Source organism: Leptonychotes weddellii, chromosome 9, assembly GCF_054177405.1.
Source record: "Leptonychotes weddellii isolate Sample4059 chromosome 9, ASM5417740v2, whole genome shotgun sequence".
In the NCBI taxonomy this organism is placed as follows: domain Eukaryota; kingdom Metazoa; phylum Chordata; class Mammalia; order Carnivora; family Phocidae; genus Leptonychotes; species Leptonychotes weddellii.
The window spans coordinates 66,782,128-66,802,392 of NC_138377.1; the positions used below are offsets into that span (position 1 = coordinate 66,782,128).

Here is a 20,265-nt window from a genome sequence, read left to right on the forward strand (position 1 = left end):
AGGTGCTGAAACCCAGGTCTGGGTAAGGAATGCTTAATGATTTGGCATATGTGAATGTGTGCATGCTTTTCTATGTATCCTCTTCAAAACTGGGCTAAGAATTTTCTGTAAGAAGCAAACATATCATTTCCCATTTTCATTTGCTGCACACCCTGGACAATTTACCAATGCTTGGTAATAAAGAGAACACAAATGAAAAAACACTACTGTTTCAGTGACAGATATTGGATCCTTGATCTTACAAATCAAAGAATTGAATTTTTGTTAGTGCAATGAGTAGATGCTATATTTCATTATAGAAAAATCTGTAATTGGAAAGGAAGAAATAGTGATAAATTTGAAACACAAAAAATAGTAGTAGGATAAAAGCCAAGATACAAGTGTTAGCTTTGTACTTATCAACTTGATTACATTAGCTGTCAGACTTCAAAAAATGACCAAAACAGAGAAATGACACATTGATGAACGAAAACTGTACAGAACTTTCCACAATAGACCTTTAAGACTGTGGGTATTTGCTTTTGAGACAGGATGAAGGTTCTTTGTGTGTAACGAGTCACACTTTCATGAGAGCAAGGAATCAAACACTCAAATATGCCCAGAAGATAGTTTTCTCTCCTCTGTGGGAGAAATTCGGTATTCCTGAGAGAATGATAGGAAAATTTATATCATTTCTCTTTATTTTTAGAAATTTCATTTGATGGTGCTCCCAGGACTTTCTTGAGTGCATCTTTCATATCTTTGTTCCAAAGGCTGTAAATCAGAGGATTAAAGAATGGGGTTGCCATGCAGTAAAACAAGGTCACAAATTTCTGTGTCCCAGGATGGCTCCTGGAGCCTGGACTCACATACATCACCATCACTGAGCCATAGAACAGGGAAACCACCAAGAAATGTGAGGCACATGTGGAAAAGCTTTGTTCCTACTTGAGCCAGCTGAGACCCGAAGGACGGCTGGCAAAACTAAGGTATAGGACCCAAGGATGGAGAGGAAGGTGATGAAGATAATAAGAGAGCTTACAGTAGCACAAGTTAGAGTAGTTTTGGGAACTGGAGCACAGGACAGAGCCAGCAGTGGTCCCAGGTCACAGAAAAAATGGTCAATGATGTTAGGGCCACAGAAGGGCACCTGGGACATAAGAATTGCAGGTATCAGTATGGATAGAAAGCCACCTACCCCACAGGAAACCACTAATTGGGCACATAGATGGTGAGTCATGATGGTGGGGTAATGTAGAGGTCGACAGATAGCAAGGAACCGATCAAAGGACATTGCAGACAGAAAGTAGCCTTCAGCAGCACACATGGAGAAGAAGAAGTAGAACTGGAGCAGGCAGCCAGCAAAGGAGATGCTCTTGGTCTGGAAGATGATGTTGGCCAACATTTTGGGCACATCAGAACTGACATAGCAGATCTCCAGGAAAGAGAAGTTGGCCAGGAGGATGTACATGGGTGTGTGGAGTTTCCGGCTTGACCACACGGCACAGATGATGGATGTGTTCCCCATGAGAATCAGAAGGTAGATGAGGGAGAAGATGACAAAGAGGAGGATCTGGATGTCTCCCTGCGGCATGGGAAGCCCAGGAGAATGAACTCGCTCACAGACCCAGAGATATTGCTGGCTTCTGAGATGTTCATTCTCCTAATCTATGAAGGGAATGAGCAATAAGGATCATTATATTAGTCATTTTCCATCTCTTTAAAAGTTATTTTTATTTCTTCTGACTTCTATATACTCCTTTAATGCACTTTTGTGAAAAGGCTCTATATGGTTCTGAATTCAATAATTTCCTTCCCAGGATCTGGCTTAGTCCAGTGAGATCAGGATTCTGGGAGAACCTGGTATGCTCCCACAGCCCCCACTCAGTCTTCATTTTCACAGCATAAATTTCACTGGCATCATGTAACAGCGAGTCCAAACAGTTTTTCTCCATTTGCATTTAAATTAATTCTTTTTTGATATATATTTTTTCATAATATACATAATCCTTATATTTCTTCTTGCTGAAAAGAAAATTTTGTATAGTATTTTGGAAAATTTTAAGAAAAATCCAAGTTTCGGGACGCCTGGGTGGCTCAGTCGGTTAAGCCGCTGCCTTCAGCTCAGGTCACGATCCCAGGACACTGGGATCGAGTCCCACATCAGGCTCCTTGCTCAGCAGGGAGCCTGCTTCGCCCTCTGCCTGCCTCTCCCCCTGCTTGTGTTCTGTCTCTCTCTCTGACAAGGAAATAAAAATCTTTAAAAAAAAAAAAAAAGAAAGAAAAATCCAAGTTTCAATATAACCTGAAATTGAACTAGGTCAGTACAAAAAGAGCATCTTACTATGTTGTCAGTAACATAATATTGTCAGGAGATCTGTCCTGAATAATTCTGTTGACTGAAGCAGGGTGCTGAAGACACTGCCACAAATTCCATTCTAGCAAGTACCTATTAGTGTTTTTTTTTTTTTTTAGTTTTTTATTCTAATTCCAGTTAGTTAACATACCTATTAGCTTCTTATACCTGTATTTAACTTCTACTTGCTGAGCAACAGCTATTTTGATACCAAGAGGACCCAAGTTGGCTTCACTCCTTTATTAGGAGATCCTAGTTCTCAAATAGAAAAATAGATGGAGGCAGATGGAGGAACACGTTTCTCAGCTCAGATGCCTCATCATCTTGTTACTACATGGTGATGAATTGTCTTATGTAAAAAGACAATAAAAAAGGAACAAAAGCATGTATTTAATTCTAAAACTGTGAGAGAAACACACCAGTGTAGAATGTTAGTGTCAGAAGGGATCTCACAGATTATCAAGCTCAATTTCCTCATATCACAGAAACCAAAACCAGAGAGGTTAGACTGATCCAAGATCAGCTGACTTTATTTATTTATTTATTTATTTAAAGATTTTATTTATTTATTTATTTGAGAGAGAGAGAGAAACAGCATGAGAGGGGGGAGGGTCAGAGGGAGAAGCAGACTCCCCGCTGAGCCGGGAGCCCGATGTGGGACTCGATCCCAGGACTCCGGGACCATGACCTGAGCCGAAGGCAGTCGCTTAACCAACTGAGCCACCCAGGCGCCCTTATCTTTTTTTTTTTTTTAAAGAAGATCAGCTGACTTTTGATGGAAGAAACACATCTAAAATTTAGATGTTTGGACATTAGTTCAGATCTTTTCCCATAAACTTGGTTATTGTGGACCCTATTTTTCTCAGATGGCTGCAAAAGTATATTGTACATGTATTATAGTTTTCCCTCCTTTGAACCAGATTCCCATTATTATAAATAATGAAGAAGAACTTTAATAAGGCTACAAGCCAAAGCTGGAAATCACTATCTTAAATCCTCCATTCCTCTTTGACCTGCACTCTGTCCTAATTCTTGGTATCTTTTATGACATGAACCCACTTTGGGACACTTTCTTTAAAACACATTTGACTTCTAAAATAGTAAGTGTAACAACAACCACTGCCATGCATTAAGTATTTATTGTGACAGTCACTTAATGTTCATTATCTCATTAAATTCTGCTCTCTCGTCTCCAGTTCTAGAGCCTTAAAACAAACAAGCGTTTTCACATTTCTAAATGTAGCATTGAATTTTATTGTCCCTCTGAGTATGTCGATTCTAAAACCCAACCTTTTTTTCTACATGGCTGTAAGCTGTGTATATATTAGCTGTATTTCCTTATTGTTTTTGATGCAATTTGTTCACATGAGACTTGCCTATATCAAATTTACACTTGTGTATGTGGAGGATTAGCCTCAGGAAGTCTGTGTTAAGATGAGGCTGTATACAATAGGGAAGATTATTTATATATTTCTCATACTCTCTCTCAATAGTTTACATCAGGTATTTCAGCTAAGATGGTGAGGCAGGTATCTTCTAGGACAGCAGTTTCCACTAAATACCAAAGGGAGACCAAATATGAGAAGATTACTGTGATCCTTCAGAGAGCAAACATGGCATACAAACAGACTGGTGAACTGAAATGGGAAAAACTATAAACCATAACTCCAAGATTGTGGGCTCACTGAAGGAGGCTATGAGCTGGAAATTCAGTGATTGTAAGGGATGGTATGATGCTTTAACCCAGAACTAGACAACCTAAATTTTCTATATTTGAAATTTAACTTAAGTATATAATATGTGCCCCCACACTCTTTAGTGTGACCATAATTTTACTTATACAGTGAAACTGACAATGGGGGGGTAAGACTGCATATAAATAGGGCAAAGAAACGTCATAAGAACAAGAGTGTAAGGAAGGTGTATTTTGGGGTGGTTTTATTTGGATGAGAATTACTCCTTTCACTCTTGGTTAGAATCAGTGTAAACTCACCTCACAATTAGGGAAAGAATAAGGAGCCTTTGAGAAGCCGCCTTCGATATTTTGAGGGTGGCTCCTAAATGAGTGGTTGTGAAACAAAGTTTGAGGGAAGAGGAAAGAAAATGTCCAGAAAGAGAAAGAAAGTTTTCTTTCAAATTCTTATCTGTAGTAAAACTTGGAACTACTGTGAATGCTCTTCCTTCCTTTCTCAGTTCAGGAGCAGACTTCATCTTTGAGAATCCTTCTATTCCTGCCTCATGTTTTAAGTCCTTCTCTTCCTGCCTTGGGTCATTGTAGGATCTATTTTGGACTACCTGTTGATTTTTCCTTTCTCTGCAGATATAGGCGTTCTTAAATCTTAATTGTACTTAATGAAAATAAATATCCACTACTTAGAAATACTTTATCTCCTCTGAAGTGATATGAAGCCCACTGCCTTCTGTCATCTTTTTATCTGGACTATAATGCAAAGCTGAAGTGGCAGCTCAGATATTCCCGATGAGATTTTTAAACAAATATATTCTGGATAGACATTTGAGATGCCCTGCAGAGAAGAATGAAGGCTTTGTTAAAAAAATTATATATTATTATATATACTTTCTCTAAAATATAAAATATATTTATAGATAAAAATACAAAAGAAAATTCACAGCCTTTTTTCAGTAGCAATATTACAGTTTTTTTCTGTAGCAATATTTTCTGTAGCAGTCGAGGGGTTCACACTTGTAACCTCTTAGAGGGCCGAGGTATGCAGGATTTTGGATTCCTCGTGGCACTCTCTCACAGTCTGAGCCTCACAAAGGAGTCTCTTTAGCTGTTAAACAAAAAGGAGTAGGCTGTCAGGAAACTCTCCATTCATTTTATTATGCGTCTCTTTCTGGCCACACACTGTCCCTGGAGGCCTCCCCTCAGGAGCAGCAGAGACAATCACAGTGCATTAATCAATCCCCAAGTGGGTTTTACTTCCAGGGATGAGCTCAAAGGTGGAAGGGCCTCCCTGAATCCATTAGTGAGACTGTCACCTAATAATGGCCCTTCTGGTTTGCTGCTCACCTGACACCTCCAGACTGGTTCTGGATTTTAAAAACCAGCCTCATAGAGGATGTCACCAGTTGTCTCAAAGCTCCTGGAGTTCCCTTTCCCTCCTACGTGTTTCTTCAGATGACATTTAAGTTCACTTTAACAAATCCCCAAATCCCGAGTATCTCCCCAGTCATCCACTAGAAGAAACTTCCCTGCCCATCTTTATCACTGAGTGTAGTGCTGTTAGAATTTGTCTCTACTCCCCCTGCAGCCTCACGGCCACAGGAACTGATGCCCACTGGAACCATCCAGTGGCTTTCAGGCTTTGACAATAGGAAAACCTGGAGTTTCACTTAACATTCAGAGGCTCCTCTTATGGCCTCAACCCTGAGGATTCTATGTCTCTTTAGATTTTAAAATTATCTTCCTCCTGTCCCAATGGATATAAACACTCTATCTAGCTTTATATCATGCCTAGATGACAGTTTTAGTACCTGCTATGTGCTGATTACTGTGTCAACAGATTTCACAGGCATTATCTAATATATCATACTCATAAAATTCTTTGGAAGACAGTCTTACCACTTAAAATGATTAAACAGAAACCCACAGAGTGTAAGAGTTTATATCTGGCTGTAATTCAACTTGGTTTATTCCCTTTCCACAAATAGGATGCCTGTAGTGAAAAATTATATTTAATCTGCCTATAGCTTCAAACTGTTACTCTTTCTTGGTCATTGTTATGCTTTTTAGCCACGCTGGAAAACTGCTATTAACATTATTATTACTGGGGCACCTGGGTGGCTCAGTCAGTTAAGTGTCCGACTCTTGGTTTCTGCTCAGGTCATGATCTCATGGGTCATGGGATCATCAGGCTCCATGCTCAGGAGGGGGTCTGCTTAAGATTCTCTCCCTCTGGCCTTCCCCCCACTTGCTCATGTGCGTGTTTGCTCTCTCTCTAAAATAAATGTCTTTTAAAAAATTATTATTTTTTTTGCTTCTTTTCTTTTAAAAATATTTTTACTTCAAACAGTAACTTGACCAGGTTGTTCAGAAGCTGCCGTCTATGGTTTAACTTGCTGTTTATCTTGGTATAATGAATTTCATTGAAAAATGAGTGCCCATTGTGAACAAAGATTTATTCAAAACAATCATTGCCCACAGAGAGCTTTTAGGGTAATGAGCTACTTTGGCAAAAGTTCCAGCAAGGAACCCTGTGCAAGGGGAACACTTTATATCCTTTTCATTCTTTGCTGGTTAAGCAGATACATGGTAGTCCTACACTGACAATGAGGTACATTTGACTTCCTGGGCATGATTCATAGGAAGATAGGAGTCAGGCCAGTTTCAGATGTCACCTTCTTGTGTTAGACACTCTGTAGTTTGTGTTAGGTAACTTCTCTCTTCTCTAAGCTTTAGTCATTTTAGCACACAGGTGTGAGGTGGCAGGAACTGGCCAGAATGTCTGTAATCCAAGCTGAGAAAGGCAGCAAGAGTGGAAATATCCCACTCAAAGATGATGGACTCTGAAAAACAAACCGAGGGTTCTAGAGGGGAGGGGGATGGGAGGATGGGTTAGCCTGGTGATGGGTATTAAAGAGGGCACGTTCTGCATGGAGCACTGGGTGTTAGAGGCAAAAAATGAATCATGGAACTCTGCATCAAAAACTAATGATGTAATGTATGCTGATTAACATGACATAATAAAAAGAAATATCCCACTCAACTCTGTTCAGTGTTTAACATTCCCTGCAGAAAGTAACTTGGGACAAATATTTCTGAGTAACATTAATTGCTGGTCTTACTTCCTCTTTTTCTTCTGGTGCTAACTTAAGAATACTCTAATTTTTCCATTTTGGAAGTACCACTGATGTATCTGGAAGTCTTCAACCCACTAATGCTTTCATATTGCACTTGGAGACTCCTTTTTAACCTCCTCCCTCAATGACTTGGCTTTTGAAAATCTTCTGTTGAGCTTTTGTCACTTTGATGATCGATGTCTAAACTCTTTGGTACAATCTTTATTTTCCATTTATTTTGTTATTCTTTTGTGTGTGCAATAAGTATTTATTAAAGAACTAATAAGATAAAGGAAAAACGAGAGGAGAGAACTGTTTTATCTACACAGAAGGACAGCCTGATCCACAATCAGTTCATTATACTGGTATAATGATCTGAAAATTTTCCCTCCTTTTTTTTCAAGTTTTTATTTAAATTCCAGTTAGTTCACATATGGTATAGTATTAGTTTCAGGAATAGAATTTAGTGGTTCATCACGTACACACAACACCCAGTGCTCATCACAAGTGCCCTCCTTAATACCCATCACCCATTTAACCCATCCCCCTGCTTACCTTCCCTCCAGCAACCATCAGTGTGTTCTCTATAGTTAAGAGTCTGTTTTATGGTTTGCCTCTTTTCCCCCCTGTGTTCATCTGTTTTATTCTTTTTTAATTAAACTTTTTATTTGGAGATAATTGTAAACTCACATGCAGTTGTAAGATATAACACAGATCCATGTACCTTTTACCCAGTTTTTCCCAATAGTAATATCTTACAAAACTACAGTATTAGATCACAGACAAGATATTGACATCAATAAGAGGAAATATATGAAACATTTCCATCACTACCAGGATCCTTGGTGTTTTCCTTGTATGGCCACACTTACTTCCCTCTGGCCCCACCTCCTTAACCCTTGGGCAATCACTAAGCTGTTCTCTAGTTCTAGAATTTTGTCATTTCAAGGAGATGGAATGGAATAATACAGTATGTAACTTTTGGTACGATATTTTAGAAATATTTATGTTGTATCCCATTAGTATGTGACCTTCCAAATCAGCTCTTTCCCTTTTTAATTTCAGAAGTGCCTCAGAAACCAGTCTTCTCTGACATCTCACTTTCCCCAGTGGAGACAGCCATTCTGAAAAAAAAAAAATTTTTTTTTAAAGATTTTATTTATTTATTTGAGAGAAGGAGAGAGAGATAGCGAGAGAGAGTATGAGCAAAGGAGGGGGGAGTGGGGAGAGGGAGAAGCAGACTTCCCGCTGAGCAGGGAGCCGAATGAGGAACTCTGTCCCAGGACCTGGGATCATGACCTGAGCCGAAGGCAGACGCTAACCGACTGAGCTACCCAGACAGCCCCAAAATTGAAATTTTCTAGATGTTTCAGTTTCAGATAAATTCCTCAAATGTAAGCTTGAACCTATATGTTTTTCTATCACTCTTCATTGTGATTATGATTATGATTATTATGTTTTTCTCTCTTTTCTTTCCACATTCTGATTCCATTTCTTTGTGTTTTCTTCCTGGAGTTGGTGCCATAGCAACAGAGGCTCTCTGATGTTGCCAGTGAGCTCCATGCCTCATTGGTCTTATTCAACCTGTCAGTATGTAGTTGAGCACATACAGTAAAGTTCTGGGTTTGGATATCTCAGAGTTTTAATGCCAGTTTGGATATCCCAGGATAAAGCTAAACTAAAGCCAAACAGGACATTTTGCTGCTGAAGAGGAAATATACTTTGGGCCTGGAAGTCGCTGCTTAAGTTAGGAGTATCCAAGGGAAACCAGGTCCTGATGAGGTGTTTGGATTCAAACTCTGGGAAGAAATCAGCTCTGGGCCTGAAAGGCATTGGTAGGAAGTGGTGCACCTGGGGTAAATCTCATCTTCTCAGGCCCTCTTTTTGTCAAGTGAGATGTTGCCGAAGTTATGGCAGCTAAGTCCCAAGGGCTCTTGGGCCGGGCTTTGCTTGGGTCAGTACAGCCCAGGGTATTTATGTTCCCGTCTTTGTACAGCCTTCCAGAGGCCATATATAAAGACTCTGAGTGTTGCTATGTCTCCTGTGGAATTCGGGTGAAAGAGAGAGAAGTGGCCAAATATGCATACTTGGTCATTTCCTAATTGAATTTGTGTTTTTTGTTTTGTTTTGTTTTGTTTTTTTAAATTTGAGTATAGTTGACACACAACATTACGTTAGTTTCAGCTCTACAACATAGTGATTCGACAAGTTTATATACTATGCTATCCACACCAGAAATGTAGCTACCATCTGTCACCATGCAACACTATTAAATATCATTGACTGTATTTCTTATGCTGTGCCTTTTATTCCTGTGACTTATTCATTCCATAACTGGAAGCCTGTATCTCCCACTCCCCTTCACCCATTTTGCCCATCTTCCCACCGCCCTCTGGAAACTATCAGTTTGTTCCCTGTATTTATAGGTCTGATTCTGCTTTTTGCTTTTTTGCTTATTCGTTTTTTTTAAATTCCATGTATAAATGAAATCATATGGTATTTGTCTTTTTCATTCTGACTTATTTTGGTTAGCATAATACCCTCTAGGTCTATCCACATTGTCAGAAATGGCATGATCTCGCCCTTTTTTATGGCGGCATAATACTCCATTGTTTATATATACCACATCTTCCTTATCCATTTGTCTATCTATGGACACTTAAGTTGCTTCCATATCTTGGCTGTTATAAATAATGCTGCAGTAAACATAGGGGTGCATATATCTTTTCGAATTAGCATTTTCATTCTTTGGGTAAATACCCAGTAGTAGAATTACTGGATCATATGGTATTTCTCTTATTAATTTTCTGAGGAAACTACACACTATTTTTCATAGTGCCTGTACTAATTTACATTCCTACCAACAGTGTATGAGGGTTCTTTGTTCCACATCCTTATCAGCACTTATTATTTCTTCTATTTTTGATTTTAACCATTCTGACAGGTACAAGGTGAAATCTAATTCTGGTTTTGATTTGCATTTCCCTAATGATGAGTGATGTTGAGCATCTTTTCATGTGTCTGTTGTCCATCTGTATGTCTTCTTTGGAAAAATATCTACTCAGGTCTTATGTCCATTTTTAAATAGGATTTTTTTTTTTTTTGGTGTTGAGTTGTATGAGTTCTTTATATATTTTGGATATTAACTTCTTATTGAACAATCATTTGCAAATATCTTCTTAAATTGACTAGGTTGCCTTTTTGCGTTGCTGATGGTTCCCTTTGCAGTCCATGAGCTTTTTATTTTGGTCCCATAAAATAGTTTATTTTTGCTTTTGTTTCCCTTGCCTCAGGAGATACATCCTTAAATACGTTGCTAAGGCTGATATCCAAGAAATTACTGCCTATGTTTTCTTTTAGGAGTTTTATGGTTTTGGTTGCACATTTAGGTCTTTAATCCATTTTGAGTTTATTTTGTGTATGGTGTAAGAAAGTGGTCCAGTTTCATTTTTTTGTACGTAGCTGTCTAGTTTCCCCAACACCATTTATTGAAAAAGCTCTTTTTCTTACTGTATATTCATGTCTCCTTTGTCATAGATTAATTGACCATATAAGTATGGGCTTTATTTCTGGACTCTTTATTTTGTCTCATTCATCTAGGTGTCAGTGTTTGTGCCAGTGTTTTGATTACTAGAGCTTTGTAGTATATTTTGAAATCTGGGATTGGGATACCACCAGCTTCATTCTTTTTCAAGATTGCTTTGGCTATTCAAGGTCTTTTGTGATTCCATACAAATCTTAGGATTATTTGTTCTAGTTTTGTGAAAAATGCTGTTGGTGTTTTGATAGGAATTGCACTGAATTTGTAGATTGTTTTGGATAGTATGGATATTTTAACATTATTAATTCTTCTTATCCATGAGCATGATATATCTTTCCATTTGCAGTTTTCCAATTTTTAAAAATATGGCATGGATAATAACAACTCCAGAGGGTTTTTGTATATAATAGATGAGGTGACTATTCCCAAAACATATTCAGTGGAATAGTCTCAATAAGGTGATATTAGGGAAAAGGAAGTTATCCTGTCAAAATTGGATAAAGCTCCATCCTAAAATATTTATTTTGGTGATTCATAATGCTTATGATGTTCTTGAAGTCTTCATGAATATGCTTAATTTGGCATAACCTATTACTTTCTTTTTTAAAATATAGGACTTTTTTGGGGGAGAGGGGCAGAAGGAGAGGGAGAGAGAATCATTTTGTCTTTTAAAGATTTTATTTATTTCAGAGAGAGCACACATGTGTGCAAGCATGAGCAGGGGGAGGGGCAGAGGGAGAAGCAGTCTCCCCACTGACCAGGGAGCTGGACGCAGGGCTCAATCCCAGGACCCTGGGATCATGACCTGACCCAAAGGCAGATGCTTAACCAACTGAGCCACCCAGGTGCCCATAGGACTTTTTTTTTTTTTAATTAAATAGACCCCTCCCCACCCTTTTCTATTAACTTCACATGGATTATTCCTTGAAAAATATTTTGGAAAATTTGGAGATGATATTTATAAGTGATTTATCTCTGTGTGACTAGCAGCTGATAAATGCTCAAATAGTGCATATTATTGAAATAAATGAAGTGGGCTGAAAGGCTATCCTCTGTATTTGAGGAGGTAAGAATTTATTATATAGTTTGAAAAAAATGTAACTTTTAGATAGTGGTCAAGGGGAGTGAGGGGAAATTATGAAGACCAGAAATTATCTATTGAGTAGGATAGACTTTTATTTGTATCCTTATAGATAGTTCATCTCTTAAATAGACAAATCAGAAAAAAAATTTCAAATTTTATTATCAAAATATTCTTAATTTATAAAATCCTGAATTCAGGAAATTTACAAATTAAGTTGGATTTCATTCCATAAGTGGTAGCAGCCTGAAATAGCAGGTGAAAGTTTTCCTGGGATATGGGAAGTCTGATATGTAAAGAGCCTGTTAATCGTTACCTCCAAGTTGGTTACAAATGCAGAAACCACACACCTTTAGAAAGAATCAATAGCATATTTTATTAATTACCACACAGATTCATTTCTTTTCCCAACCTACTAAGAAATACTGATGACCACAGAATGAATAAGCCATAAGCACCCAGAGAGGAATCATAATTAAAATAATCAGAACAATATTACCATCTTATACCTATATTAAAGATATTTCAGAATAAGTTATTTTTTTTTTAAGATTTTTATTTATTTAGTTGGCAGAGAGAGAGAGAGTGCACAGGCAGGGGGAGTGACAGGCAGAGGGAGAAGCAGGCAGACGCTGGGATCATGACCTGAGCCAAAGGCGACACTTAACTGACTGAGCCACCCAGGTGCCCCTAAATAAGTTCTTAATTAAGGTTTTTTTCCTATATCAGTAATTTGTCCAGGCATCTGCTCAGCCACTCAATTCACTTTGCTTCTGTGAAAAAGAACAAAGAAAACATCTCTTTTGTTATGAAATCCCCAGAAATCCTGCCCCTCTAAGTCCAAGCAACCTCAAATCCTTGGTTCTTTCCTGAAGGATGTCCAGTTACAGTTACACTTCACTTTGTGAAAGGGATGACTTTCTGAAGGCTATAAATGTAGCACCATAAGTGCGTCTTATTTCCCTATTGTCTTTTATTACATTTTAGAAAGTTAGACTTGAAAAAATAGATGGCTAAGGGTTAAAATAAGATGTATATTCAAATCAAAAATTGCAATTATGTATTTAAGAAGATAAGATATGATCTTTAGAGGCATTTTGGATAATACTTAAATACACCACACAACGAAAATACTGAAATAAAGTATAGTTCTAAAAACAGTCAATTAGTGATGAATGGATAAAGATGTGGTATATACATATATACATACACACATACAATGGAATATTACTCAGCCATCCATATAAATACATACAATGGAATATTACTCAGCCATCAATATAATTACATACAATGGAATATTACTCAGCCATCAAAAAGAATGAAATCTTGCTATTTGCAATGGCATGGATGTAGCTAGAGGGTATTATGCCAAGCGAAATAAATCAGTCAGAGAAAGACAAATGTCATATGATTTCACTCATGTGGAATTTAAGAAACAAAACAGATGAACATAGGGGAGGGGATAGAAAAATAAAATAAGAGGAAAGCAGAGAAGGTAAACCATAAGAGACTCTTTTTAAAAAAAAAAAGATTATTTATTTATTTATTTGACACAGAGAGAGAGAACACAAGCAGGCGGAGTAGCAGGTAAAGAGAGAAGGAAAAGCAGGCTCCCTGCTGAGCAAGGAGCCTGATGCAGGGCTTAATTCCAGGACCCTAGGATCATGACCTGAGCCGAAGGCAGTTACTTAACCAACTGAGCCACCCAGGTGCCCCCATAAGAGACTCTTAAGTGTTGGAAACAAACTGAGAGTTGCTGGAGGGGAGGAGGGGGGAATAGGGCAACTAGGTAATGGGCATTAAGGAGGGTACTGGATGTAATGAGCACTGAGTATTATATACAACTGATGAATCACTAAATTCTACCCTGAAACTAATAATACACTATATTTTAGCTAAATTGAATTTAAATAAAAATTTTAAAAAATTACCTGCTTAATGTTAAAAAAAAAAAAAGAAAACTATCTTAAGAAAACTGAACTCTTCTTATATAGCTGAGTTTCTTAGGAAGTATAAATCCATTTTGTATTTCAGAATTAGAGCAATATAGAAGGGTGTAACATAGGTCATAAATTTGTTCAGGGATTAACAGTATAAACAAACTCTCCTTGACTGATAGGTACTGACTAAAAGGAAGGATTTCTGTATGAGAAAGTCCAACCTTGCAGGTGTGATCTTAGCACTCTAACTCCAAAGAATGATGCATGATTTTACTCTAAGGATTTTAACAAAACAAACTAATAGCCTTAGATGCATGTTAAGTAGTAGATCAGAGAAAACTCAAAATAAGAATTAGGAATTTTGTGACTATTGTTTATCTCCAGGAGGATTAAGATAGATGCTAAATATAAAGGGCCAAACGTTAGTTAGGATTTAACTCCCTTTGCTGCAAATCTAGTGTCAGTTAAACTGTTTTTATTTTTTGTTGTTCTTTTTTAATCTAAATTTTGTTAGTTAACATATAGTGCAATATTGGTTTCTGGAGTAGAATTCAATGATTCATTACTTACATACAACACTCAGTGTTCATCACGAGTGCCCTCTTTTTGGAGAACTACCATACTGTTTTCCAGAGTGACTGCACCAGTTTGCATTCCCACCAGCAGTGTAATAAGGTTCCCCTTTCTCTGCATCCTCACCAACATCTGTTGTTTCCTAAGTTGTTAATTTTAGCCATTCTGACTGGTGTGAGGTGGTATCTCATTGTGATTTTGAATTTTATTTCCCTGATGACAAGTGATGCATTTTTTAAATGTGTCTGTTGGCCATTTGGATGTCTTCTTTGCAGAAATGTCTCTTCATATCTTCTGCCCATTTCTTGACTGGACTATTTGTTTTTTGGATGTTGAGTTTGATAAGTTCTTTATAGATTTTGGATACTAGCCCTTTATCTGATATATCATTTGTGAATATCTTCTCCCATTCTGTAGGTTGACTTTTAGTTTTGTTGATTATTTCCTTTGCTGTGCATAAGCTTTTTATCCTGATGAAGTCCCAAAAGTTCATTTTTGCTTTTGTTTCCCTTGCCTTTGGAGACATATCTAGCAAGAAGTTGCTGTGGCCAAGGTCAAAGAGGTTACTGCCTGTGTTCTCCTCTAGGATTTGGATAGATTCCTGTCTCACATTTAGGTCCTTCATCCATTTTGAGTTTATTTTTGTGTATTGTGTAAGAAAGTAGTCTGGCTTCATTCTTCTGCATGTGGCTGTCCAATTTTCCCAACAGCAATTGTTGAAGAGACTAAGACAGTTTTATTTATTAAAGAAAACTCCATCATGTAGTGAGATATTTAAGATGGTGGTGGGCTTTACTGTAACAGTTCCCTAACCAAAATTATTGAATTCTCTAGAAAATTATCTTGCTCATATTTTATTAAGATAGGCTGTGGTGGAACTTGGTTCACTCTGACTTCTGATTTATATTTTATGGACAGGCATTTCAGTCCCAAAGACTTTCCTTAGGGCAGTCTTTATCTCCTTGTTCCTGAGGCTATAAATTAGAGGATTGAAGAGTGGTGTTATCACAAAATAAAATAAGGTCACAATTTTCTGCACTTGCACTGGGTGTCCTGATCCAGGACTAACATACATCACCATGACGGAGCCATAAAACAGGGTGACAACCGCTAAATGAGAAGCACAAGTGGAGAAAGCCTTGTGTTTGCTTGCTGCTGAAGGCATCCGTAGCACAGCCACAATCACCAGAGCATAGGAGCAAAGAATAAAGAGAAAGGTGCCAATCATGAAAATAGCATTGAAAGTAGAGTAGATGAACCGAGTGGTGGTGTCTTCAGAACAGGACAGCAACATCAATGGGACAGGATCACACAGAAAATGGTTGATGGTATTTGGGCCACAGTAGGGCAGCCGTGAAATGAGAACAACTGGGATTAGGGAGAGGATGAACCCACATGACCATCCGAAGATGACAAGGCCATTGTACAGCTGTTTAGTCATGATGCATGGGTAATATAGAGGACGACAGATGGCAAGGTACCTGTCAAAGGCCATGATGCAAAGGAAGAAGCCCTCATCACACCCAAACGAGAAGAAAAAGTAGAACTGTGTGAACCAGCTCACAAAGGAGATAGACTTGCTTGTGGACAGGAAATTGGCCAACATGTTAGGGACAGTCGTGGTGACATAACATATTTCCAGGAGAGAGAAATTTCCCAAGAAGATGTACATGGGGGTGTGAAGCCGCCGGTACCACAACACAGAACAGACAATGCTGCATTCCCCATCAGAGTCAGGGCGTAGACTACTGAGAAGAGCCCAGAGTAGAGGAGCTGCATTTCTGGGCTTGAGGGAAAGCCCATGAGGATGAAGTGGCTAACGGAGTTGGTTTCTGTGCTGGACACATTCATTGGTTTTGGAAGACATGGAGATGACTAGGTTATTGCACTTGAATGGAGTATGCTGGTTCTTCTTGAAGACACGAGATTCTTTTTTTTGATAAAGTAATAAACAGTGAGGTTTCTGTTAACGCAACAAAGCTCTGATCATCATAACCTGTGCCCCAAGAGTATGATTTCATTTTGATGAGATGTAAATAATAATATAAATAAAAACATGGTGTGGGGCAATCATTAAATAGGGCAGGATACTGGATTACATATTAGGAGTGCAAAATTGAAATTTCTTTCTAAAGTATAATGTAAAATTAATTTGTTGTAATTAGTAATATTGATAAGAATATCAAATCAAGTACTACTTATATTAAGACATCTCAAAATGTCTCACTGAGATACAGTGAAAGGGCACAGGGAATATTCCTTTTTGTTCTTGTTTATGATATTATAAAGTGATGACTAAAACAGCTCTCTAGTTCATTAGATAGTTCATTATATGACCAGACATGTTTGCTCTGTAAAAAATGCTTTCTCTCTATCCAGCCTGTTGGATTCAGCTCCACAGCATTAGGAAGAGGCTTACATTTTGGCACCTAAAATTACTCCTAGTTTGTTGTTATTGAATCACAGCTTAACTTCTGTATGTCTTATTTCCTTAGAAACCTACTCTTGGCTATCACATTTGGCATCTAAGGTGGAAGGACTGCTGTTTATGTATAGTCATTGCCCATGGCACAACGTAGGCTGTATCAAGTCTGAATGCAACTTGGCAGTTCAGTCTATTTGTTTCCCATAGAAACCATATCATATCAGGTGGCAGTGGAAGGCATGTACCAGAATTTCTCCAAATACAAGGGTTTTTTTTTTTTTTTTTCCCCCATCCTGGAAGACAAAGATTCTCCCTTGATCTGTTGTTATTGTATGGTAAGATTTTTTTTTAAAAGATTATTTAGGATTTTTATCCTGAATAATAGTATGATTTTCTCAGCTGAGGTTGTTGTATCTGAGAAAGAATTATATGTAATCTTACAAAGAAACAGCAAGGTAGGGAACTACTGAATCTTGGCCATTCGCTACAAGTGAAAAATAGAGTGCCTTTAAGTTAACTACATTTAAATTGTACTTAAATGTGTATAGTGAGGACAAAATATACAGAGGCAAAGAGAGAAAAAACATAATGTAAGAGGCAATTGATATTCTTAAGTTTCTAAAATACTCTATGGGATGCCCACAAATTATTCTGCTGCATTCTTTTATTGATGAAAAGGCTCACTTATATGCCTAACAGGTCTTAGTGGTTATCTTCATAACTCATTCAACTGAATTTTTAAAACTTATTTATTTTTGTCCTTTTTATTCTGGACTGTGTCTTAATACATTGGTATCCTACTCTAAGCCATCTTAGTTAATATTTTGACCGACAATGGGACACTACAGTGGTATATCAAATCAGCATCAATACTCACCCTGTTTGTGTCTCCTGTTACAGTATTTCTTGGGAATACTAAATGTATTATGTCATAATCCAAACAAGATCCTACAAATGCAAGAAACAGCACACAGATGCTGAATGGTTTTGTCATTAAAGGAAGTTGTTTCACATAAAACCAAAGCATATTAAATTAGTAAAACTGAGAGCAATATATGAGTTAGATATGATATCAGTGGAATCAGAGATTTGTTATATTTTCTCTCTTAAACAAGCAACAAAATTCATCATCCATCCACCTCTAGTAATTTATTAGTTACACATTTTTACACAAAATCCCCAGGCCTCTTGCTGTAAATAATACTTATGTATATCTTAAAGGGATAAGGAAGCTAGATAAATGTACTTCCCCAGACTTGGAGAAACAAGAGAAAAATTAATATTTTCAAACTTTTCGGTATGAATTTTATTCTAATCAGATATTTACATTTTCAGAGCAAGAAGAGAGCACTTGCCAATAAATCCATTTATGCAGAAAATCAGCATTTGTAATAGGACATGCAAAGTTTTAACTCACTCCTTGGATATGTGTCAAGAAGAAAGGTCAGGGAGGGGGGAATAAAATATTACCCCACAGAGTGAAAAGCATGTGAGGACTTCTGAAGAATTGGAGAATCCAGTTTGTAACCTGCCATGAATTGCAGAGCTCATATTTATGGTTAAGATTAAGCCTAGGTGAAGGTATCGTCTGTATTTATTTTTTTGCATCATAGTCTTTTGAGATTTGGAACTCTCTCCCATAACATTTTTAAAGTATTTGTTCAGTAGATGAGATTGTTTTTGACTTTTATTTATTTACAATGAAATTCCAAGCCCTGCTATTCCCTGAGGATTAGTGCACTTCAGAACTGTGTTCTTACCTTCTCTTATACTTTTTCTCACCAGGCATTGCAAAAGGTTCCTGGGGAATAATTAAACAGTATTAGAGCTTGTTGTAATAGATACAACATGAAGACACACCATTGGATTCCCTGTTTCTATTTTGAAGAAAGAGAAAATTCTTCCCCATCAATACTAGTTCTTAAATTTGTTCTTCAGAGACAAATTTCAGTCACAGTTATATCATACTCATTAGAAAAATGACACTTTAAGTGCTAAGACTGGTATGGGGTTATTTAACAAATATTTATCAAGTGCTTACAAGGCACTGGGAATATATGCAGGCGAACAAAACAGAGTAAGTTCTTACCTACATAGAACAGTTCAGTGGGGTAGGGAAAGCAACAGAAGATCAAATCAGTAAGTGCACTATAATTTTTGTTTGTTTGAGAATAATGTAAGAGTGGAATGGACCAGAAGTGGGGTAGGAATTGTAATTTTAAATAGTTTTAAGGAAAGCCCAACAGAGATATTAATATTTGGGCAGGTGCTTGAAAAAGTGGGGGAACAAATCAAGAGGATGGATATCAAGAGAGATTTCAGGCAGAAGGAACAGCTAATGATAGGAATATGTGCAGTGGTATATCAGGAGAAGAGCAAGGTGGCTGGTGTGCTGGAGTAGTGTCAGCTAGGGAGATGGCCTCTTTCTGGTGCCCACTCCTGCTATCCCTGTCTCTTCTTTGTACAGCACTGTACTTCTTTGTAGTCTTTTTTCCTTAAACATTTCCCCCCATATTTATTGAGCTATAATTGACATATAATATATAGCAACGATATGTAAGTTTAAGGTGTACAATGTACTGATACACCCACATATTGCAAAGCGATTACCAACATATTAGCTAACAGTTGCCTCACCTTATATAATTATTCTTTATCTCTTGTGATAAAAGCGTTGAAGATCTACTCTTAGCAATTTTAATTATGTAATACAGTGCTGTTGACAGTAATTACCATGATGTACATTAGCTCCGCAAAATGTTTTCATCTTTTTTTTTTTTTTTAAGATTTTATTTATTTGACAGAGAGAGACACAGAGAGAGAGGGAAAACAAGCAGGGGGAGTGGGAGAGGGAGAAGCAGGCTTCCCGCGGAGCAGGGAGCCCGATGTGGGGCTTGATCCCAGGACCCTGGGATCATGACCTGAGCCGAAGGCAGACGCTTGACTGAGCCACCCAGGCGCCCCAAATGTTTTCATCTTATAACTGGAAATTTGTATCCTTAGACAAACATCTTCCCATTTCTCCTACCTCACAGCCCCTGGCAACCACCAATCTGTTCTTTGTTTCTATGAGTTCAGATTTTTGAGATTCTATATACAACTGATACAGTATTTGTCTTTGTTTGACTTATTTCACTTAGCGTAACACTCTCAAGGTCCACCTGTGTTGTCACAAATGGCAGGATTTCCTTCTTTCTGATGGCTGAATAATATTCCATTGTATATATATCTTTATCCATTCATCTGCTGATGGACATTTAGGTTGTTTCCCTATCTTGGCTATAGTGAGTAATGTTGCATTAAACATGGGAGTGCAAGTATCTTTTCAACATGGTGATTTTGTTTTCTTCAGATTTATGCCCAGAAGTGAAATTGCCAGAATGCATGATAGTTCTATTTTTTATTTTTTGAGGAAACTTCATACTGGTTTTTTTTTTAATTTTATTATGTTATGTTAGTCACCATACAGTACATCATTGGTTTTTTGATGTGGTGATCCACAATCCATTGTTTTCGTATAACACCCAGTGATCCATGCAGTACGTGCCATACTGTTTTTTTTTT

At 37.6% G+C, this 20,265-nt stretch overlaps 1 protein-coding gene and 1 pseudogene across 1 annotated transcript; both read right to left on the reverse strand.

Annotated features, from left to right (window-relative positions):
* Positions 1–668: 668 nt before the first annotated feature.
* Positions 669–1,814, reverse strand: LOC102750507 (olfactory receptor 11H6-like; annotated as a pseudogene).
* A 13,363-nt stretch (positions 1,815–15,177) lies between these two features.
* Positions 15,178–16,868, reverse strand: LOC102750794 (olfactory receptor 11H2-like). The gene is given in 2 exon segments (XM_081831838.1): positions 15,178–15,978; positions 15,981–16,868. Coding segments are annotated over 2 exon segments (948 nt in total). The 5' UTR covers positions 16,128–16,868.
* Between the last annotated feature and the right edge of the window lie 3,397 nt (positions 16,869–20,265).